At 45.1% G+C, this 18,376-nt stretch overlaps 1 protein-coding gene across 2 annotated transcripts in view; it reads right to left on the reverse strand.

Moving 5' to 3' along the window:
• The window catches only part of FAM3D (FAM3 metabolism regulating signaling molecule D), a 53,715-nt gene that overhangs the window by 6,688 nt on the left and 28,651 nt on the right, over positions 1-18,376 (reverse strand). Inside the window, exons 1-4 of one of the 2 annotated variants that reach the window (XM_020969104.2) lie at positions 15,484-15,585; positions 14,639-14,756; positions 13,160-13,218; positions 3,899-3,949 (exon numbers count right to left, since the gene is read on the reverse strand). In XM_020969104.2, coding sequence (XP_020824763.1) covers positions 3,899-3,949; positions 13,160-13,218; positions 14,639-14,756; positions 15,484-15,568 — 313 coding nt within the window. In that variant the 5' untranslated portion in view covers positions 15,569-15,585. Of the gene's footprint in view, positions 1-3,898; positions 3,950-13,159; positions 13,219-14,638; positions 14,757-15,483; positions 15,586-18,376 lie in introns of those variants that run through there. The other variant, XM_020969100.2, reaches the window with a different exon arrangement.

Genomic DNA, 18,376 nt, shown 5'->3' on the forward strand with positions numbered 1-18,376 from the left:
GATCTTTCTTGGACCATCAAATGGCTTTCTGAAAACTGAAGTTCTTTTGTTAATTACCCTATGAAACACTCCCTGCTTTCAAAAGGGGTGGGGAAGAGGGATACAATATTTATACAAGTAAGTAAATATTGTTCTTCTCTGAAAACAATTTTCCTCTTTGTCTCTGTGGGAAGGAAGTATCTTTTTAAAAAAATCACAATCCTGTTATAGCTTTCAGGTACTATTACCTCAAAAGTTTATATTTTAAAACTCTGCATCTCCATCTTCCCCCATCTGACCACTACCTCCTTCCTGGTGAATCATCTCAAGGGAGAAGAGTCAAATCTATAATTTTTGAAGGGGACCTCAGAAGTCATCCTGTCCAATCCTTTCATTTTACAGATGAGGAAACTGAGGCTCACCCAGGTGGTAAGCATAAGATTCAAGATTTGAACTCAAACCCTCTGGTACTAGAGCCAACTATTTGGAGTGAAAATTTTTCTTCCCTCAGAGTCTATACTTTCACAGAGGATAGCTGGGCACTTTTCTGGATGTGGGTGTCTGGAAGGCTTGGCCACAGTTTAGAGAAGGGACTGGCAGCAAGAAAGCCCTCAAGAGTACTGATGAATTTTTATTTGTAGCCATGGGATCTTAGAATGCTAGGTTTTAGAGTCCAACCTCCTTATTTACAGATGAGGAAGCTGAGTCCTAGAGAGGTGAAGTGATTTCATTCAAGGTCACACAGGTCCTTGGACTTCAAATCAAGAAAAATCTGGAGGTCTTGAGTGTTTTCCAAAAATGGCCCATTGATGAACATTTCTATCTTCCACTGGCCAAATGAGGTAACATACATGAAGCACTGTGCGAACCTTAAAGAGCTGTCTATGCGTTAGCTCATTATTATTTTTTATCTTCTTAAACTTTATACCAAGCAGATCAGAGGTAACATCTTTATCACGTTAAAAGGTTCATCTTTCTGGGTCCACAGGCTCTACACAGTGATGCTTGTTTGTTCTCTCTCTCAAGGGAAACCTTTCCCTGCAACTGGTCAGCCGTGGTAGGGATGGAAATGGTGAGTCCAAAGGATAATGCAGGCCCTTCCTGGGGGTGCCCAGGCCCTCCTACGGCGAGCAAAAGCAAGGCCAATTCTTGTAAGAGAGGAGCAAGAAAAAGAAAGCTTGGCAGGCTGGGTTGTTTTGTTCCTCTCTGTGGGGAACCATTCCCCAGGATCAATGGGCTGTATTTGTTCTGCAAAACTTGAGTGCAGCCCATGAAGGGAGCCAGCTAAGTTAATTAATGTTGCTCTTCAGCCCCTGGGAGCAGTACAGTGCTGCCTCCCACCCCCCTCTCCCACTCTTGGCCAACCTGGGAATGCAGAATGTGAAAGATTATGAGAGAGTCAAAGCCAAGTTCAGCAGCTCTGAGGAAAGGAAACCTTTCTGCATTAACAGATGGAAGGCCGAGTGCTTTCCATGTGCCAAGCATTTTCCCTTGGCTGGGGCGCATTTCCATATTTCTGGCAGCCCGTCTTACTGATGTACCATGGCACAGTTATAGCCTCCATTTCTGTGTGTACCCCAAGCCTGAGCCCTGGGCTTCTCTCTCCATTTAAGCAATCAATCCATCAATCAGCATTTATTAAACACCTACTACATGCCAGGCACTGTGCTAAGCACTGGCAATACAAAAACAGGCAAAGGAGGAGAGGGACTTCCAGCGACCCAGAAAATCCACCTGCCAGGCTGAAGGGGAAGTTGGTTTGGTGGCTGATGCTTTATAATATCCTTTGTCCCCAAAGCTTTCTAGTGACAAAGCTGTTGTGTCAACTTCTATAAGAATCCTTTCTTGGCCCTTAGAGTTTTTTTTTAAAAAAATGATGTCTCCATTTCTGAATATAACCTTCCCCTAGGTTACCCTTTGCTTTCTAAAAAATTGAATCTGTAATGTTATGGGCGTGGGGAACCATTAGTTAGGAAAGTTCCTCTACCAAGGAAAATTGCAACTTATTCTGCAGCTAGCTTACGGTCTTAGAGAGCTGAGAGTCTTCTTAGCATACAGTAAGTGCTTGATAAATGCTTTTTCATTCACTCATTCAAAGAGAATAATGCTCTCCTCCGGTACTGGACATTATGCTACATCGCTGTGTGTCATAGTTGGGAGGGGGCCAGCCAGGGAGTCCAGAAGACCTGAGTACCTGTGTCATCTTGGGCAAATTGTTTGACCTCTAATTGTCTCCAGAGATATTATCTAAGAACTAGGTATAACAGGAGTGCTGATGCGGATGGCGTTGGTGGTTGGAGTTTACACAATGGGAATTTGGATGAAGTCATAGGTAGGGAATAGCCCCAAAAGCTGTATTCCCATCCCACATTCATTCCTTATTGATCTAAGAGGGTGCGGCAGTGGAAGAATTGGAGTCAGGACACTTGGGTTCAGATTCTACTTGGCTTAGTGTGGTTGCTTAATTTTTCCGAACCCTTGTCCCTTTACCTGGAAAATGGGGATACTTGAACAACTTGCTGCTGGAACTCTTTTGAGGGAGGGTAGGGGGTTCTTCAAGTGCATGTTGGACTCAATGCCTTTCAAGTCCCTTCCAGGTTCCTTGGAGATTTCCTTCCATCTATACCTATCTCTATGTCATATGGACGCAGTTATTTGTGTGTCACCTCCCCCATTAGACTGTGAGCTTCTTGAGGGCAGGCACTATCTTCTGGTCTTTCTCTGGTCCCCAACATTTAGTGCCAAGCCTGGCCGATAGTAGGTGCTTAATAACTGCTTGTTGATTCTATGATGGAGTCCATCTTCTTCCCACCAGACCTGCCTCTTCTCTTGACTTCTCCATTGCAGTTAAAGACACCAGAATCCTTCTCGAGTCTCCGAATGTCAGAATCATCTCAGAATCCTCCCTGTTCCTTGTGATCCAGGCAACTCCTGAGTCCTCTTGGTTCATTTGTCCTATCTAACCCCTTCTGTGAAACTCACATCAGCCCCACTCCAGTTCAGACCCTCATTCAGGTGCCCCTCCCCTCCCCACCCATGGAAGGTCTCTCTCTGGTCCTCTTTCCTTCACACCACTTTGTTGGCACCTTTCTAATGCACTTAGCATATGCTAATTTCTACGCTAATTATAAAAATACCACAGTGCCTGGCACATAGTAGGCACTTAATAAATGCTTATTGACTGATTGATTGTCATTATCACACAGCTTGTTGGTGTATGAGACAAGATTTTGAAGCCAGGTCTTCCTAACTCCCATGCCAGATCTCCATTAGACCGTGGCTGCCTCTCTGTGTATCTTAGCTTTGCAACTGACTGACCAATCAATCAGTCCATAAGCATTTATTAAATACCTACTGCATTCTGGGCACCGTGCTAAATGCTGGGGAGACAAAGAAAGGCAAAAATAGCACCTCCCCTCAAGGAGCTCACCGTCCAATGAGGGAGACAATATTACCAACAATTATAGACAAGCAAGTTATAGATAAGATAAATTGGAGATAATGTCAGAGGGAAGGTGCTAGCATTTGGGGGAGGGAAAAGGCTTCTCTTACAAATTAAAAATAATTTCTGTTCCACTAAGTGGCAATGGAACACAGTGGTTAGAGTACTGGACTTGGAGTCAGGAAGGCCTGCATTCAAATCCTGCCACATCTCAAATCGATTAGCTGAGTGACCCTGGGCTTAACCCTTAACTCTTAGTTTCTTCATCTGTAAAAGGGGATAACACCTCCAGTAGCCACCTCACAGGGTAGTTGGGAGTCTCCAGTGATATGACATGTAAGAAGTGTTTTGCAAACTTGAAAATGCCATAGAAATGCCACTTATCACTGTTCCGATGTATTCCCCACATCACCGGCACAGTCCAAACCAGACAACCTTTTGCAGAATGTTAATTTCAATATGAAAGTGAATACTTACCTCCTGAGAACATATCGAAGTATTCGTGTTTCTTGAGAACTCCTGTTGCTCCTAAGGGTAGAAATGAAAACACAATCATCATGAACTCCTATAGCTCAGGTTTTATCTAACTATGACATCAGAGAAAATAGCTTCTAGTGACTCGACAAGTTGGACAGATATGAGACATTACTGTGTGGGACCTTCTGGCTACCTCAGATGGAGCCATCCATCCGTCCTGTGTATCCCCACTTACATGGCCACCCCATTCAGAATTGGTCTTGGAAAAGAAACAACAAAGCTCCTTGTGACTGGATGAGGGGGATGGCTGCTGGTTGCTGGCCTTCTCAATTTTAAGAGACCAGTGTGTCTTTCTAAAGCACCCCCCCCAAATTTGCATAGAACTTGAAATGCAGGTGTGATGTTGTCTCCCACACTCCAAGGCAGCTGAGCAAGAAGGGAAGTCAGGGGCTCACAGGATCCAAGATCTAGGGCTAGAGGGGGCCTCAGGGCCCAGTCTGTCCCACTCCCTCATTTTATAGATGGAGCTGATGCCTGGAGAGAGGAGCTGATTTGTCGTGAGACGCTCATAATAAGGGGAAGACCCAGGATTCCTCTGACTCCAAAGCCAGAAGACTGTGTCCTGATGAGACTAGAAATAGCAGGAACAGGGTCCATTCCCTCCCTATCTCTGTCCATCTCTCCCCAGCCCCTTTCCCTCCCTGTCTCCCTGTCTCTCTCTCTCCCTCCTTCTCTTCCTCCCTTCCTCTTCTCTCTCTCCCTCCCTCCCTCCCTCCCTCCCACCCTCTTCTCTCTCTCTCTCTCTCTCTCTCTCTCTCTCTCTCTCTCTCTCTCTCTCTCTCTCTCTCCTCTCTCTCTCTCTTCCTCCCCCCCCCGGCTCTGGCTCCCTCTCCCCTTCCCCCTGACACACTTCCCCCTCTTTTTTTCTCTCTGGCTCCCAGCTAGGCGGCCATGTCTGGTTTTCACCTTCTTTGTTAGGTTCTCAGCCAGAGAAGCTGCTTCTTTCTCCTCTTTCCCCCTCTCTCTTGATTCTCTCCCTTTCTCTCAAGCCACTGGCCTGGCCATATCTTCATTTCTCTTCCCCTTCTTCTTTCTCTGCCTGGAGTTTAAGGTTTACGCTGGTAGCCTGCTTAATCTTGTGTCAAATTAGCCTGCTGGACTCTAGGAGACATACCCTAATTTATAACCCAACCTCATCTTCTTTGCAGGGATGCTTTCTTTGTGTGAATCTGTAGCGTCTCAAGCTAGAGGTGCCATTTTTGATGGATTTATATGTGTCTGTTGAGATCAGAATTTCCCTGGGAGTCTCTGTGTTTGCAAGTGCTCATTAAAATTCCCTTTGAAAGCTTTACCTGAGGGAGGCTCATAGAACCACAGACAGCCCATTACAACACTCAATCTGTCTTTTGCTTTGAGATATGGGGACTTGCTAGCTGGGAAGGAAATTTTTTTGAGATGCAAAGACAGAACCAAAAATGATACAGATCCTGTCCTCAACAAGTCTATGTTCAGATACCAAGCCCTTGCTTATGCTTTTCTCTTATTTTTTTTTAAATAACTAATGAGCATTCATTTTCTTTGCCCCTGTCCCTCACCGGGAGAAAAAAAATCAAAACCCTTGAAACTAATCTATGTAGTCAAACAACACAAATTCTCACATCAGGTGGATTAAGCACTAGCCCTGGAGTCAGGAGGACCTGACTTCAAATTCAGCTTCAGACACTTGACACTTACTAGCCATATGTCCCTGGGCAAGTCACTTAACCCCATTGCCTAGCCAAAAAAATAAATTCTCACATCAGTCAAATCCAGGGAAGTGTGTTTCCTGCACCTTGAGTCCATCATCTCTCTGTCAGGAGATGAGTCTGCTTATACTCTTCATTCCAAACCGAGGTACTATCCGGTGCTTGATTCAGGACAAGCTAGATGGTCTCTCCTGCAAATCCTCTTCCTTTCAAGGACCTTTGCAGATGTGAATACAGACTTGCTATGGTATTAGGAGCCATAGGTCTGAAACCAGAAGGGACCTCAGAGACCACCTAGCCCTTCATTTTACAGATAAGGAAACTGAGGCCAAGGCAGGTTAAGTCACTTGCCAAAGGTCACACAAGTAATAAACACTGGAAGTGGGATTTGAACCCAGGTTCATAATGGCCCTAGTGGGTAGAATGCTAGACATAGAGTCAGGAAGACCTGCCATAGACATTAGCCATACTAACCCGAGCAAGTCTTTTATGCTCTCTGAGCCTCAGTTTCTTCATCTGGAAAATGGGGATAATTTATAACATTAATGATAATCGTTAGCTAACAGGATTGTTGAGAAGACCAAATGAGTCTCTGCAGACCTTAATGACCCACCTAAATGCCAGTTATCATTATTATCTTTAGACAGCACTCATAATAAGGAGTCAGAGAGTGGAGGGAGGCATCTGGATTTGGGGGAAAGAGGTGGGTTTAAATCTCACTTCCAATGTGTGTTATCTGTGTAAGCTTGGGTAAGGGCCTATGCTACTATTGGTTTTTATTGTTGTTGTTGTTTTGCTTTGTTTTGTGGGGCAAAGGGGTTAAGTGACTTGCCCAGGGTCACACAGCTAGTGAATGTTACATGTCTGAGGCTCGATTTGAACTCAGGTCCTCCTGACTCCAGGGCTGGTGCTCTAGCTACTCTGCCACCTAGCTGCCCCTCTACTATTTATTGTTCTTTCATGTTTGCTTTTTTTTGGCAGACTCTTGCTCACATGGATAAAATGATGATGACCAAATCAACAAGCATTTTTATTAACCTCTCTTGGCCTCAGTTTCCTTATCTGCAAAATGAGGGGACGGCCTGTGAGGTCATTTCCAGCTCCAGATGGATATTTCCTAATTCTATAGCAAGCCTATATTCCCATCTGCAAAAGCCCCTGAAAAAACAAAGAATTATTCTGTAGACAGAGCACCTGTCTAGTTGTCCCTATCCAAGAACCTGATGGTGCCTGGGTTTGGAATAGAAAGACAATCAGGGTCTCAAGTCCCGATAGAATGTAAGCTCCTTGAGGGCAGGATTTGTTTCATTTTTAAATTTTGTATCCCCAGTGCCCATCCCAGGGTCTGGGACATAGTAGGCCCTTAATAAGCATTTAGAGATTGGCTGGCCTCTACTTTTGTGGTCTCTGGTTTCCTTCAAGACTTATGTCCTTCGTGCATTCTTTCCTGGTGCCCTCAGCTGCTGGCACACCTCTTCCTAAAACTAGTGGGTATTCATTTTGTATATATGTGGCATCTACTCGTATGTTCATTGTATCTTCCATAAGAATGGGAGCTCCTTGAGGGCAGAGACTTGGGTTTTCTTTCTTTGGTATCACCAGTGCTTAGCATAGTGCCTGACACACAGTTGGAGCTTAATAGATGCTTTCTTATTAAGTAGAAAAAGGCATTGAACCTGGAGTCAAAGGCTTACTTTTGGCTCTGCTGCTCACTCCCAGCCCTCTCCTGTCTCCGCGCCTCATTTTCCTCATCTATAAGATGAGGGGAGGTTGGCATGAGCTCTTCCTGCTTCCAGCTCTAAGTCTACAAAGTTCTAGGAAAGGCAGATGGAAACCAGACTAGCCTCAATGAAGAACAGACTGTTGTTCTTCCAGAATTCACTAGATGGCAGTGTTGTAGAAGAGATGGGGTAAACCCCAAACACGTGGGAAGTTTTCTTTTGCAGAAACTTTTAGGTGCAGGATGGAAGCTGAGTCCGTGGGGCTCTTTGTACCATGTACCATGATGATTAAAGACACTCCCCCACGCCCAAGGAATGGGCAGTCCTCACCCTCGAGGGCTTGCAGGGGTCTCAGCAATTAGGAGAACTCTGCAAATCTTAAATACTCATAAACTCCAGTGGATCTCAGATTTCCCAGTAGACATTTCCTCCTAGACGAAGCCTGGAACCTGTGCCTGCTGGCCCATCCATTCCGGGCTGATCCTTTTTCCCAGGGAGTTCATTCGACGTGACATTATGTGAATGCTTATGATGGTTATATCTCTTACTCTCACTAAGAGTCTGAATGAGTTATTATTTATTTTTATCCTCATGCTACATCTTATGGAGTTTAACTGGATCCAGGGACAGGTGCTGTCTAGCTCTTCATTGTCTTTCATGTTTGATTTTTGGCAGACTTCTGTTTCAGTGGATAAAATGATGATCAAATCAATAAATAAGCATTTATGAAGCACTTGCTGTGTTCCAGGTGCTGACAATGCAAGGGGGAGGAAGAAATAAGCATTTCTATAGCACCTACTATGTGCCAGGCACTGTGCTACACTCTTTACAAATATTCTCTCATTTCACAGCAATCCTGGGAGGCAGATGTTGTTCTTATCCCCATTTTACAACTGAGGAAACTGAAGCAAGCAGAGGTTAAGTGACTTGCCCAGGGTCACACAGCTACTAAGTATATGAGGATGGATTTGAACTCAGGTCTTCCTGAGGCCAGGCAGAACACTCTATCCATAGCATCAACTGTGTCTGATACAAAATACAAAGACAATGAAACAATCCTTGTCCTCCAGGAGCTTACTGTGGGCAGCTAGGGGGCGACAGTGCACAGAGTGCTGGGCCTGCAGTCAGGAAGACCTGAGTTAAAATTTGGCCTCAAGCACACCAGCTGTGTGATCCTGGGCAAGTCACCCTCTGTTTGACTCAGTTTCCACATCTCTGAAATGGGGATAAGAACAAGACTTATTTGCCACAGCTGTTGTGAAGATCAAATGAGATAGTTACGAAGTGCTTAGCACAGTGCCTGGCAAGTGGTAAGTGCTGTATAGACGTCAGCTATTATTATTCATCTGGCCTGGTGTTTCTGAGCCTTTCACGGGACTGTGGGACTTTGTACACTGCCCATAGCGGTTCCGTGAGAAAATGTGACATTTCCTTTGAGTATCTGCTGCTGGATGGGCTTCTAGATCTTCCTGATGCCAAGGAAGTACTCCCTACCCAGTCTGCACCACAACTGCTTGTTGAGGATGAGAATGCCTCACATCGCAAGGAACAGATTCCCAGATCTATACCCCCAGATCCACCTTGTGGTCTTGGGAAATCCAGCAAGTTTCAGAAGTCAAGGCAGAAAGTCAGCCAGTTATGTGGATTATCTGCTAAAAGAGCTTTTTATTTGTTCATCCATCCATCCATCCATCCGTCCGTCCGTCCGTCCGTCCGTCCGTCCATCCATCTATCTATCTATCTATCTATCTATCTATCTATCTATCTATCTATCTATCTATCTATCTATCTATCTGTCTGTCTGTCTGTCTGTCTGTCTGTCTGTCTGTCTGTCTGTCTCTGTCTACCTATCAATCTATCATCTAATTATCTATCACCTATCTACCCATCCATCCATCTATCTATCTATTATCTATCCATCCACCTGTCTATCTAGCTATCTAATCCATCATCTATTATCTATTTATTTATCTATCATCCATCCATCCATCTATCCATCAAGCTTTCCATCTGTTATCTATTATCTATCCATCTACCTGGCTATTATCTGTCTATCATCTTATCTAGTTATCTAATCTATCATCTACCCTTTTATCATGTACCTATCATCTATTTATCTACCCAGCTATCTATATGTATCATCTATTCAGTCATCTATTATCTATTTATCCATTATCTATCCATCTATCTGTCTATCTCCCATCTATACATCTATTTATTGTCTATATATGTCTACCTATCTATAACCTTACCTATTTATCTAATCTATTATTTATCTATCAATCTACCCACTTATCTATAATTTATCCATCATCTATCTAGCCTATATTTGTCCATCTATCTATATATCATCTATCCATCGTCTATCATCTATCTAATCTACCTGTCCATCTGTCTATATCATTTATCCATCCATCTATCATCTATACATTTTATCTGTTGTCTATCATCTCATCTATGTATCTAATCTATCATATATTTATCCCTCTGTCTAATTTATCTATTAATCTATCATCTATTTATCCCTCTATCTAATTTATCTATTAATCTATCATCTATTTGTCATCTATCTAATTAGTCTAGCAATCATCTATTCATCCATTTACCTATCATCTATTTATTTATCATCCATCCATCCTTTTATCACCCGTTCATATATCATCTTTCTATATATGTATCCCTCTGCATTAAGAATATTGAGAAAAATTCAGTATAGTCCAGAGTTCTTCCAACCTTTGGGGATTTTTAGAATTTTCAAAAACAGCCAGTGAGGGAAAGCTGGAGCCTGGCATTCACTCACTTTAACAGAAGGAAACCGTCAGGAGAATGCCAATTCCCTCCTTAAAGATGGAGTTTTGCCAAGGAGCAGACAAGTATAAAAACAGGGCTTACACAGGCTTCTCCAGGGGTGAGCTGGACATCTGCCTTCAGGTCTAGCACCTGCATTAACCTGCTTCCAGAGGGAGGCTTAAAGAACCAGTTTGGACTTTCACATTGCCTGTGCTAGGGCAGAAGCCTGGGACAGACATTCTCTCCTAGAACACCCTTTTGGGACTTGGAGGCCAGGACCTAGAGGGCAAGGTTGGGGGATGATGCTGACTGGCAACTTATCAGCTAAGTGGGATGAAGGAGAGTCCAGGATGACACTTGAGGTTGTTAATCTGGATCCGATTGGTGCCCTGGCCAAACTTGGGGTTGCTGGGAAGAGGGCTGAATTTTTGGAGAAAAATCTAAGCCTGTTTAGCTTGTGGGACTCATTATGTCCTGTCCAAACTAAAAAGTTGGGGTAGATGGCTCTTACTCATGGGTTACCTGTGAGATGCTAGGGGAGGTAGGGTTGGAGGAATAGGGTGAATCTGCTGGGGTGAGGGAAAGAGCAGGTGTTCCCCAAGGCTACCTGCAGCTGCAGGCTATAGGTAGCAGTGAGGTCATAGCTCCCCTGAGGGGACAAAACTGGCTTGGAGAGATGAGAGTGAAAGCTTGCCAGCCAGAAGGACAGAGAGTGGGTGAATACTGGGGGATCTGATAAAGGAAATTCTTCACTGGGAGCTCCTGATACAAGGAAATCACAGGCCCAGTTAAAAAATACATGCATATATATGTATATATATATGTATATATATGTATATATACATATATATATGTATATATATGTATATATATACATATATATATAAAATCTTTTTAAAATATGATATATACTATATTTAACATATTTTAAAATGTATGCCATACACGTATACCATATTTTTATATTACATATATTATATATTTTATAACACGCAAATATATACATATATTATACATTTTAAAATCTATATGATATAGATTTTAAACTACATAATATATATTTAATATATTTAAAAATCTATGATATATATGTAAAACAATATTATATATTGTATATTTTAAAATATATATTATATATATTGTGTGTGTTGTTTAATATGTATACGTGTAGAAACCTGTATGAGTACATGCTGTCTCCCTATGTATGTAAACTTTATTTTACAGATGAGGAAACTGAGGCTGGCAGAGGGTCAGGTGACTTGCCCAGGGTCATACAGTTAGTAAATGTTAGAGTCTCGTGGTCCTGTGCTCCTGGCCCCAGTCCTGGGCTCTTCCTACGACTACAGGCTTCTCTCCCTCCTCCTTCCCCCCACATCGATCCATCACAGTCCCCCTCAGAGTTAATGGGTTACAAGTCCTCAGAACACGCTTCACTGCATCTTTTAGAGGAAATGTTGATCTTTCTCCACAGAGTCGTCTTAGGTGATAAAAGCGATTTCTTCTCTCTTGGCCTTCCTTTCTCCCTTCCTGCCTCCTCTGCTATGAGCCAGACGCAGCCCATGGGGCCCTCCTCGAGTCCTGGCCCCTCTGAGCCGGAGGGGAGGCCGAGGATGGCGTGGCAGCATTCTGCACCCACTCTAAGGCAATGGTATCCAGTTGACTTCTCCTAAAAAGAATCAGGCTAGCCCTCCCTTTCCTCCTCTTCCCCCTTAATGCCAATCAGCCAGTGGCATCTTCCAGCCTACCAAGCCTAGTCACTGGATCTCAGACCCAGAGCCGGAAGGGACCCCAGTCCAACCTAGTCCAACCCCTCTTTTTACAGATGTGGAAACTGAGGCTCAGAGGGTAGAAGTAATTTGCCCATCATCCCACAAGGAGTAAATAACAGAAAGGAGGGAAATGCTTTAAGAGGAAAGGATGATCTGAGAGCTAGGTGGTGGGGGAGGGAGAGAGGGAAAACCAGATGTCGCCACATAGCCGACAGTCAGAGAGGAAGCTTGCTGATGTCCACTGCAAGTCAACGAGCCGCCCTGAGACCATGGGGTGCGGCTTCAGACAGCCCTTCACCCACTGATTTTCACAGCCCGTGCTGGGGCCTGGGTTCCCCTGCCTCCGCTACAGCTGACTCTGTCTTTGCAGAGACTCCAGACACACTTGGTGATCCTCCCTTGACTCTCATGGCCCCCTGAGCTCTGACTTGGACCGAGGATGGCTCCTCATTGCTCTCAGAACCCGGGCTATGTTTCTAAACTGAGCCCCGATCTTGCCTGGTGTGCAGAAGGAAGCTGGAAACCTCCCTGGCTGGGCAAGGAGAGCTGGGCCAAATCCTTCTCCTTGAACCCTGCGCCCTCCCCCCATTGCACAGACCCCTTCGGGGTTTGTGGAGGTATATATCTGGAAAGGGAAGCAGCCATGAAATAAAGAGCAATTTCTAGGAAGGTCTAATGGAAGAATGAGGAGAACTCTGGGCCTCAGTTTCTTTATCTGTAAAATGAGGGAGTTGGGTTTGATGACCACTAGGGTCCCTTTTGACAAAATTTTTGGTCTTATGACCCCCCTCCCCATAGTGGTTTAAAGAGTTGGGGGTCATAATAATACACTTCTCTAGACTCAGTTTCCTCACTTGTAGAATAATACTGACTGCCTCGTAGAGCAAGCCCAGCACAGTTAATAAAGGCCTGGACTTGAAGCCATCAAGACATATATTAGAAACCAGCCACTGGCATGTATGGCATTTGCACCTCTGCAACTCCAGAGAAGGCACTTAAGATCTCTGACCCTCAGTTTCCTCATCTGTAAAAGGGGGAAAATAGTGGCACCTACCTCCCAGGGATATTGTAAAGCACTCGGCAAACCTCTGAGAGTGCTATGGGTCTAGGCTAAAAGCTGCTTGAGGGTAGCAACCACATCTTGCCCTTCTAATGATTTTCTCTCCCAAGCTGCACCCTTCTCCAGCCTTGAGTACACAGTAGGTGCGTTATCAACCTTGCTGATCAGTTACTCACCATCCACCAGGGCAATGTTGAGTCCTCTGCCGATGTTATTTTTCACACCACTCATGAGTCTAGGGGAAGGAAGAAAAATTAGAGGCAGCAGCCTTGGCATGGACCTAAACCAGCCCTCAGGGCAGCCCTGGAAAGGGCCAGGGAGGACAAAAAGACAGACACCTGTGCAGATGGAGCTTGGCCATGGGTGTGTCCTCCGGGGAGCCTCCAATAATAGCCAGTAGTGGAGACAGTTAGCTCTCTTTCCATCTCATTGAATGGCAGATTGGTTAGAGGGGCAGCCATCAGAGCCTGTAAGAGCTGGATTCAAGTTTCACTTCTGCGACCAGTCACCTACCCTTTCTGTACTCAGGCAATGCTCTAAGGTTGCGGAGGAGATGCTGACCTGCGTTGGTCAAAGGGAGTGCCCTCACCCGGGAGTTCCCAGAGGAACCGCAGACCTAGCCCCCAGCTAGGCCCAGGCTTGCAGAGACCATTTGCTATGAAAAGACAAAGGGTGAAAACAAGTGGGTAACTAGGTCCTCTGGCAGAATAATCTAGAAAGCTCTACCTTGCCAGCATCTTTGCCTTCATTTAGAAGAGGAGGTTCCTTCTGGTTAGGACATTATTCTCCAAAATGAATACTTGTACATCACCTTGGTTAGGTTTAAGCCAAGTTTTATTAGTTGTAGTTCTTGTCTGATCAGAATGAGTGCATGTGATGTTTTGGGGTATATATGTAGGGAGGTCTCCTGGGGGGTTTCTGACACAGTCTCTTTTCCAGTTCTGGGGATACTCAATCTCAACCACTATCAGCTAACCAAGAGAGACAGCGTGGCGGAGTGGATGAGGGCAATGGGCTTGGAGTCAGGGTTCAAATCCTGCCTCAGACACTTATTAGCTATATGAACCTGAGTAAGTCACTGAACTTCTAATGCCTCAGTACAATGAGGGGGTCAAATCTGATGGCCTTTAAGGTCTCTTCTAGCTCTTTTTTTGTGGTGAGGTGGTTGGGGTTAAATGACTTGCTCAGAGTCACACAGCTAGAGAGTGTTATGTGTCTGAGGTCAGATTTGAACTCAGAACCTCCTGACTCCAGGGCTGGTGCTCTATCTACTGTGCCACTTAGCTGCTCCTCTTCTAGCTCTTAATCTGTTATCCTATGTACTGTTAACTGACTAGTCAGTACACAGGAATGAATGACCCGGCCGACGCTACTCACCATCATTTTGGGCCACCATCCCCTCCTGCCATGTGATCTACATTAGTGGGAGAAACAAGACCCTCTCTACACCTCCCACACTCCCCTGCTCCCTTGCCAAAGTCTTCTGGACTTATTTGGTGACTGGAAATCTGAATTCTCCAATGGATCCATTTAAATAACCATGAGATCGTGGTGCTCAAATGGCCTCAGGAGATGTATGACTCCAGACATGGAAAGAAAAGAGCGAGACCAGCTCTCTGGCTCAAAGGTGGGCAAGCAGCTGCTGCAAGACTTACATGTTGTCTTCAAAACATATGGAGGGTCCCACGACATTGGCAGCTCCGCTTGTGATCTTAAAGGCAAAGAAATCCTTCGGGCATTTCTTGCTGTTGTCGCATTTATTTCTCGAAGTCTCTGTGGGGAGAATATTAGTGTATTAGTGACACCCAAGAGAGGAAGCCATATGCAGACAAAGAAGAAGGGACTGATGGGGTTTTCCCCAGTACCAAACTGGGCCAATGCTCAACCAGTATCTGTTGAGTGAACAAACCAAGAAATGAAAAGCTATTTTAGGAGACACATTTTGGTGTGGGGGATGGAGAAGAGGTTTTGTGAACTGGGAAGAGCAAGCTTTAAGGTCTGCCTTTGACACATACTGGCTTTGTGGTTGTGGGCAAATTACTGGTCGCCTCTCAGCATCCTCTAACAACTCCCTAAGATCCTGTGTTGCTGAGATGGTGCCAACCTGTGTTGATAGAGGGTGTTTTCTCACTTGGGTATTCCCTATACTAGTGAAATCTCAGGTCTAGTCTCTATCCTCTGACTACCCCTATCCCTCAGGTCCCTATCCCTAATCCTGTGACTCCCTGGGTCTCCTGGCTATCATGCCAGAGATTCTCCTGAATTATTGGGGACCGTAAGACACCCACCACGCTGTCTTCCAATGGTACTTTCCAGATGGAAGAATGCTTTCCTCACAATGAATAAACCTGTAGGGTAGGTTTATTAATACAAAATTATAACCCCCATTTTACAGATGAATAAACTGAAGCCCGGAGTAGTTAAACCACTGGGTCCAGGTTCTACATGGAAGTATCTAAGGGGCTCTCCTGGAGTAGGACACCTGAACTCAGTGGCAGACCTGGCGAGCTTTGCCTACGGAATCTGCTCTTGTCCCCTGTCTCCAACTGGAACTCCACCTTCAGGAATGGACCTGTAGAAGACATGGTGCGGGGGTTTAAATTATGCAGGTTCAGAACTCTGCCCCATGGGTGAGTGAATGAGCGAAAGTCACCTGGCTGACTATAGCCAGCCACCCCCAGGACATACTTTCCTGTCTGTCCACCTCTTGCTTTCTGCCCTGGTACCACAGGGGTACCCCCTCCCCCATGATCCCTTTCCACCTCCTTTCTGGGAGCAGTCCTCAAACCTATCCTCCCAGTGGACAAGGCATGATAATCAGCTCCATGCTGTCTCCACTCACCATTCCTGACGACCCAGACCAAAGCTCTGCTTCCTGGCTCTCACTCCTCTATTTGTGCTGCCACCTTTTATGAGAATGTAAGCTTCCTGAGAGCAAAGGGTGTCTTATTGTTGTGTTTGTACCCCTAGCCTGGTATATAGTAGGTGCTTAATGAATGCTTTTTCCTTCCTTCAAGCCTGGCAACCATGATAGCTAAAAACAGCTGGCATTTACATAGTGTCGAATATTATTCCATTTTATCCTTAAAACACTCCTGGTAGGTACATGCTGTTATCATTCCTATTTTACAGATGGGGAAACTGAGGCAAACAGATTTTTTTTTTAAAGTGACTTGCTTAAGTCCACACAGCCAATAAGCATCTGAGGCTGGATTTGACCTCAGGTCTCCCTTACTTCAGGCCCAGCAGTCTATTCAATGGGCCCCCTAGCAACCTCAACCCCATGAGGTAGGAATTACAGAATTTCTTTTCCTAGTAAGGGCCTCAACCACCTCAAGGGCCCTTAGGGGGTAAAATCCGGCTGGCTTGTCAGACCATAGGAGACCTCTTGCACTTTTAATTGTTAAAATTACTCTAAAATCTCATCTGCAAATGTCACACTTTGGTGCCACATCCACCCTCCACACCCCTTTTAATGAGAGCACATAAAGAAAAATAGCTCTTTGAACCGTTGTCCCCTAGGGTAGTTTGCATGCAGGGGATGAAACCCGTGGCTTTCTGCCTGACAGGTTATAATTTATATTAATGTGTGGTTTTAACACTATCTGACAGTTCAGAAGGCATCATTAGGGAGAAGTGGATAAACTCCAAATTAGGAAATTTGGGGCTGTAGGGGAAAGGGAGCATTAAATAGTCAGAATCTCTACCAGAACCAAGCTAGAGTTGGTCTGGTTTTCTGTCTGGTAGAGACATCAGCATTGCTGCCCTCCAGAGAGGGAGGCCGATTGAGAATCCCACGCTGTGCTGGGGGCACCCAAGAGGTCATCAGCAGGGCCTCTGGGAAAATGCTTCCCCCTCCAGAGAGCTCTGCATGCCGGAAGGACTCCAGCGTGGAGCTCTGTGATAACCCTGGGGAAGCAGCCAAGTGCATGCCCTTTCTCTTCCCAGGACCTGGGGAGAGGGAAGGGAAACTGGTTTTTCTGGTAGTCACGGCAGGAGAGGAAAGAGGAGGAGGATGAAGAGAAGGAGGAGAAATAGGAGGAGGAGGAGGAGGAGGAGGAGAGGGTGAAGATAAAGAGGAGGAAAAGGAGGAGGAGAAAGAGAGAGAAATAATGTTATTAACTACCTAAAGGAGACACTGATTTTGAATTGACGGAGCATATGTGTATATATTATACATATACATATATGTAGGGAAAGAAGGAGAGACAGACACAGAGAAGAACACGCAGAGAGAAGAGAGAACGGGAGTGGGGAGAGATATACACACAGAGACATAGAGACAGGAGAGAACAGGAAGGGAGAGAGAGACAGAGAGACAAAGGGAAAGAGGCAGATAGAGTCAGAGAATGAGAGATGGCAGGTAATTTCATATATATATATATTTTATATATATATATATATATATATGACATGTGACTTGTAAATACACCTCTATACATCTATATGCACATACAGATATATTCATATTTAAATGCACATGAGAAAGGCTTATTGAATTCCAAAGACAAAGAGAATGCACAGACTCCTGGAACCTTGAACCTTTCTGACCAAGTTCCCACCAAAGGCTGAGCCTGCGTGAGACCAGCCCAGCAGGATCCCAAGCTGTAGGTGGCCCAGAAGGACACTTACATGTAGGTTGTTTAAGGTTAATTGTTCACAAGATCTGACTTTCATTGGTTTCCAGTTCCTGGTGAAGTGTTTTCTTTGCAAGTTCAGGAAAGAAAGGGAACAGGAGTTGGCACCTCCCTCTGAAGCAGCTGCCCTGGCACACAAAGAATGGTGCATGGAGGACAGCTCCCCCCCGGCTTCCCCCATGAGACACATTAAAATCAAAACATCTCTCTGTGGAGACTCGAGTCATCTGAAGATCCTGCCTCTGGGTTCCTGGTCCCTCTGCCTTCATTCCTGTTGGTCTATGCTCACCCCCTCTTGCCATCTCTGCCCATTTCCTGGGTCTGCCTCCTCTTACCTAACTGGCTGGGATGTCCAGGGGAGATGACAGCATCTGCCTTGTCTTTGGACTTCTTGGCATCACCAGGTCTGCTGACTCTGTCAAATTTGCTGATGGACTTTTCTGGGTTAAAATTGGGCTGGAAAGCTGATTAGTCTGCCCAGGCTAACATTCCAATTAGCCTCCACCCAGCAAATATTTATTCAATACCTGCTGGGGTCTAAGAATGGGAAAAGCCCATGAGAAGAGTCAACGGTGATGACAATTAGCTCTCTCTCATGGTCCAGACTAGAGAACCCCCACTGGAGGCAGAAAGACCTAGGTTCAAGTCCTCCCTCTGACCCATCCTGGCACCCAGGAGGTCTCACCAACACCTAATCTCTCAGTGCCCTAGGCAGCTCTGTAAGACTCTAGGTTACAGATGAGGTGCTTTTTGCTC

Source organism: Phascolarctos cinereus, unplaced genomic scaffold (assembly GCF_003287225.1).
Source record: "Phascolarctos cinereus isolate Bilbo 61053 unplaced genomic scaffold, phaCin_HiC Scaffold_4;HRSCAF=312, whole genome shotgun sequence".
Taxonomy (NCBI): domain Eukaryota; kingdom Metazoa; phylum Chordata; class Mammalia; order Diprotodontia; family Phascolarctidae; genus Phascolarctos; species Phascolarctos cinereus.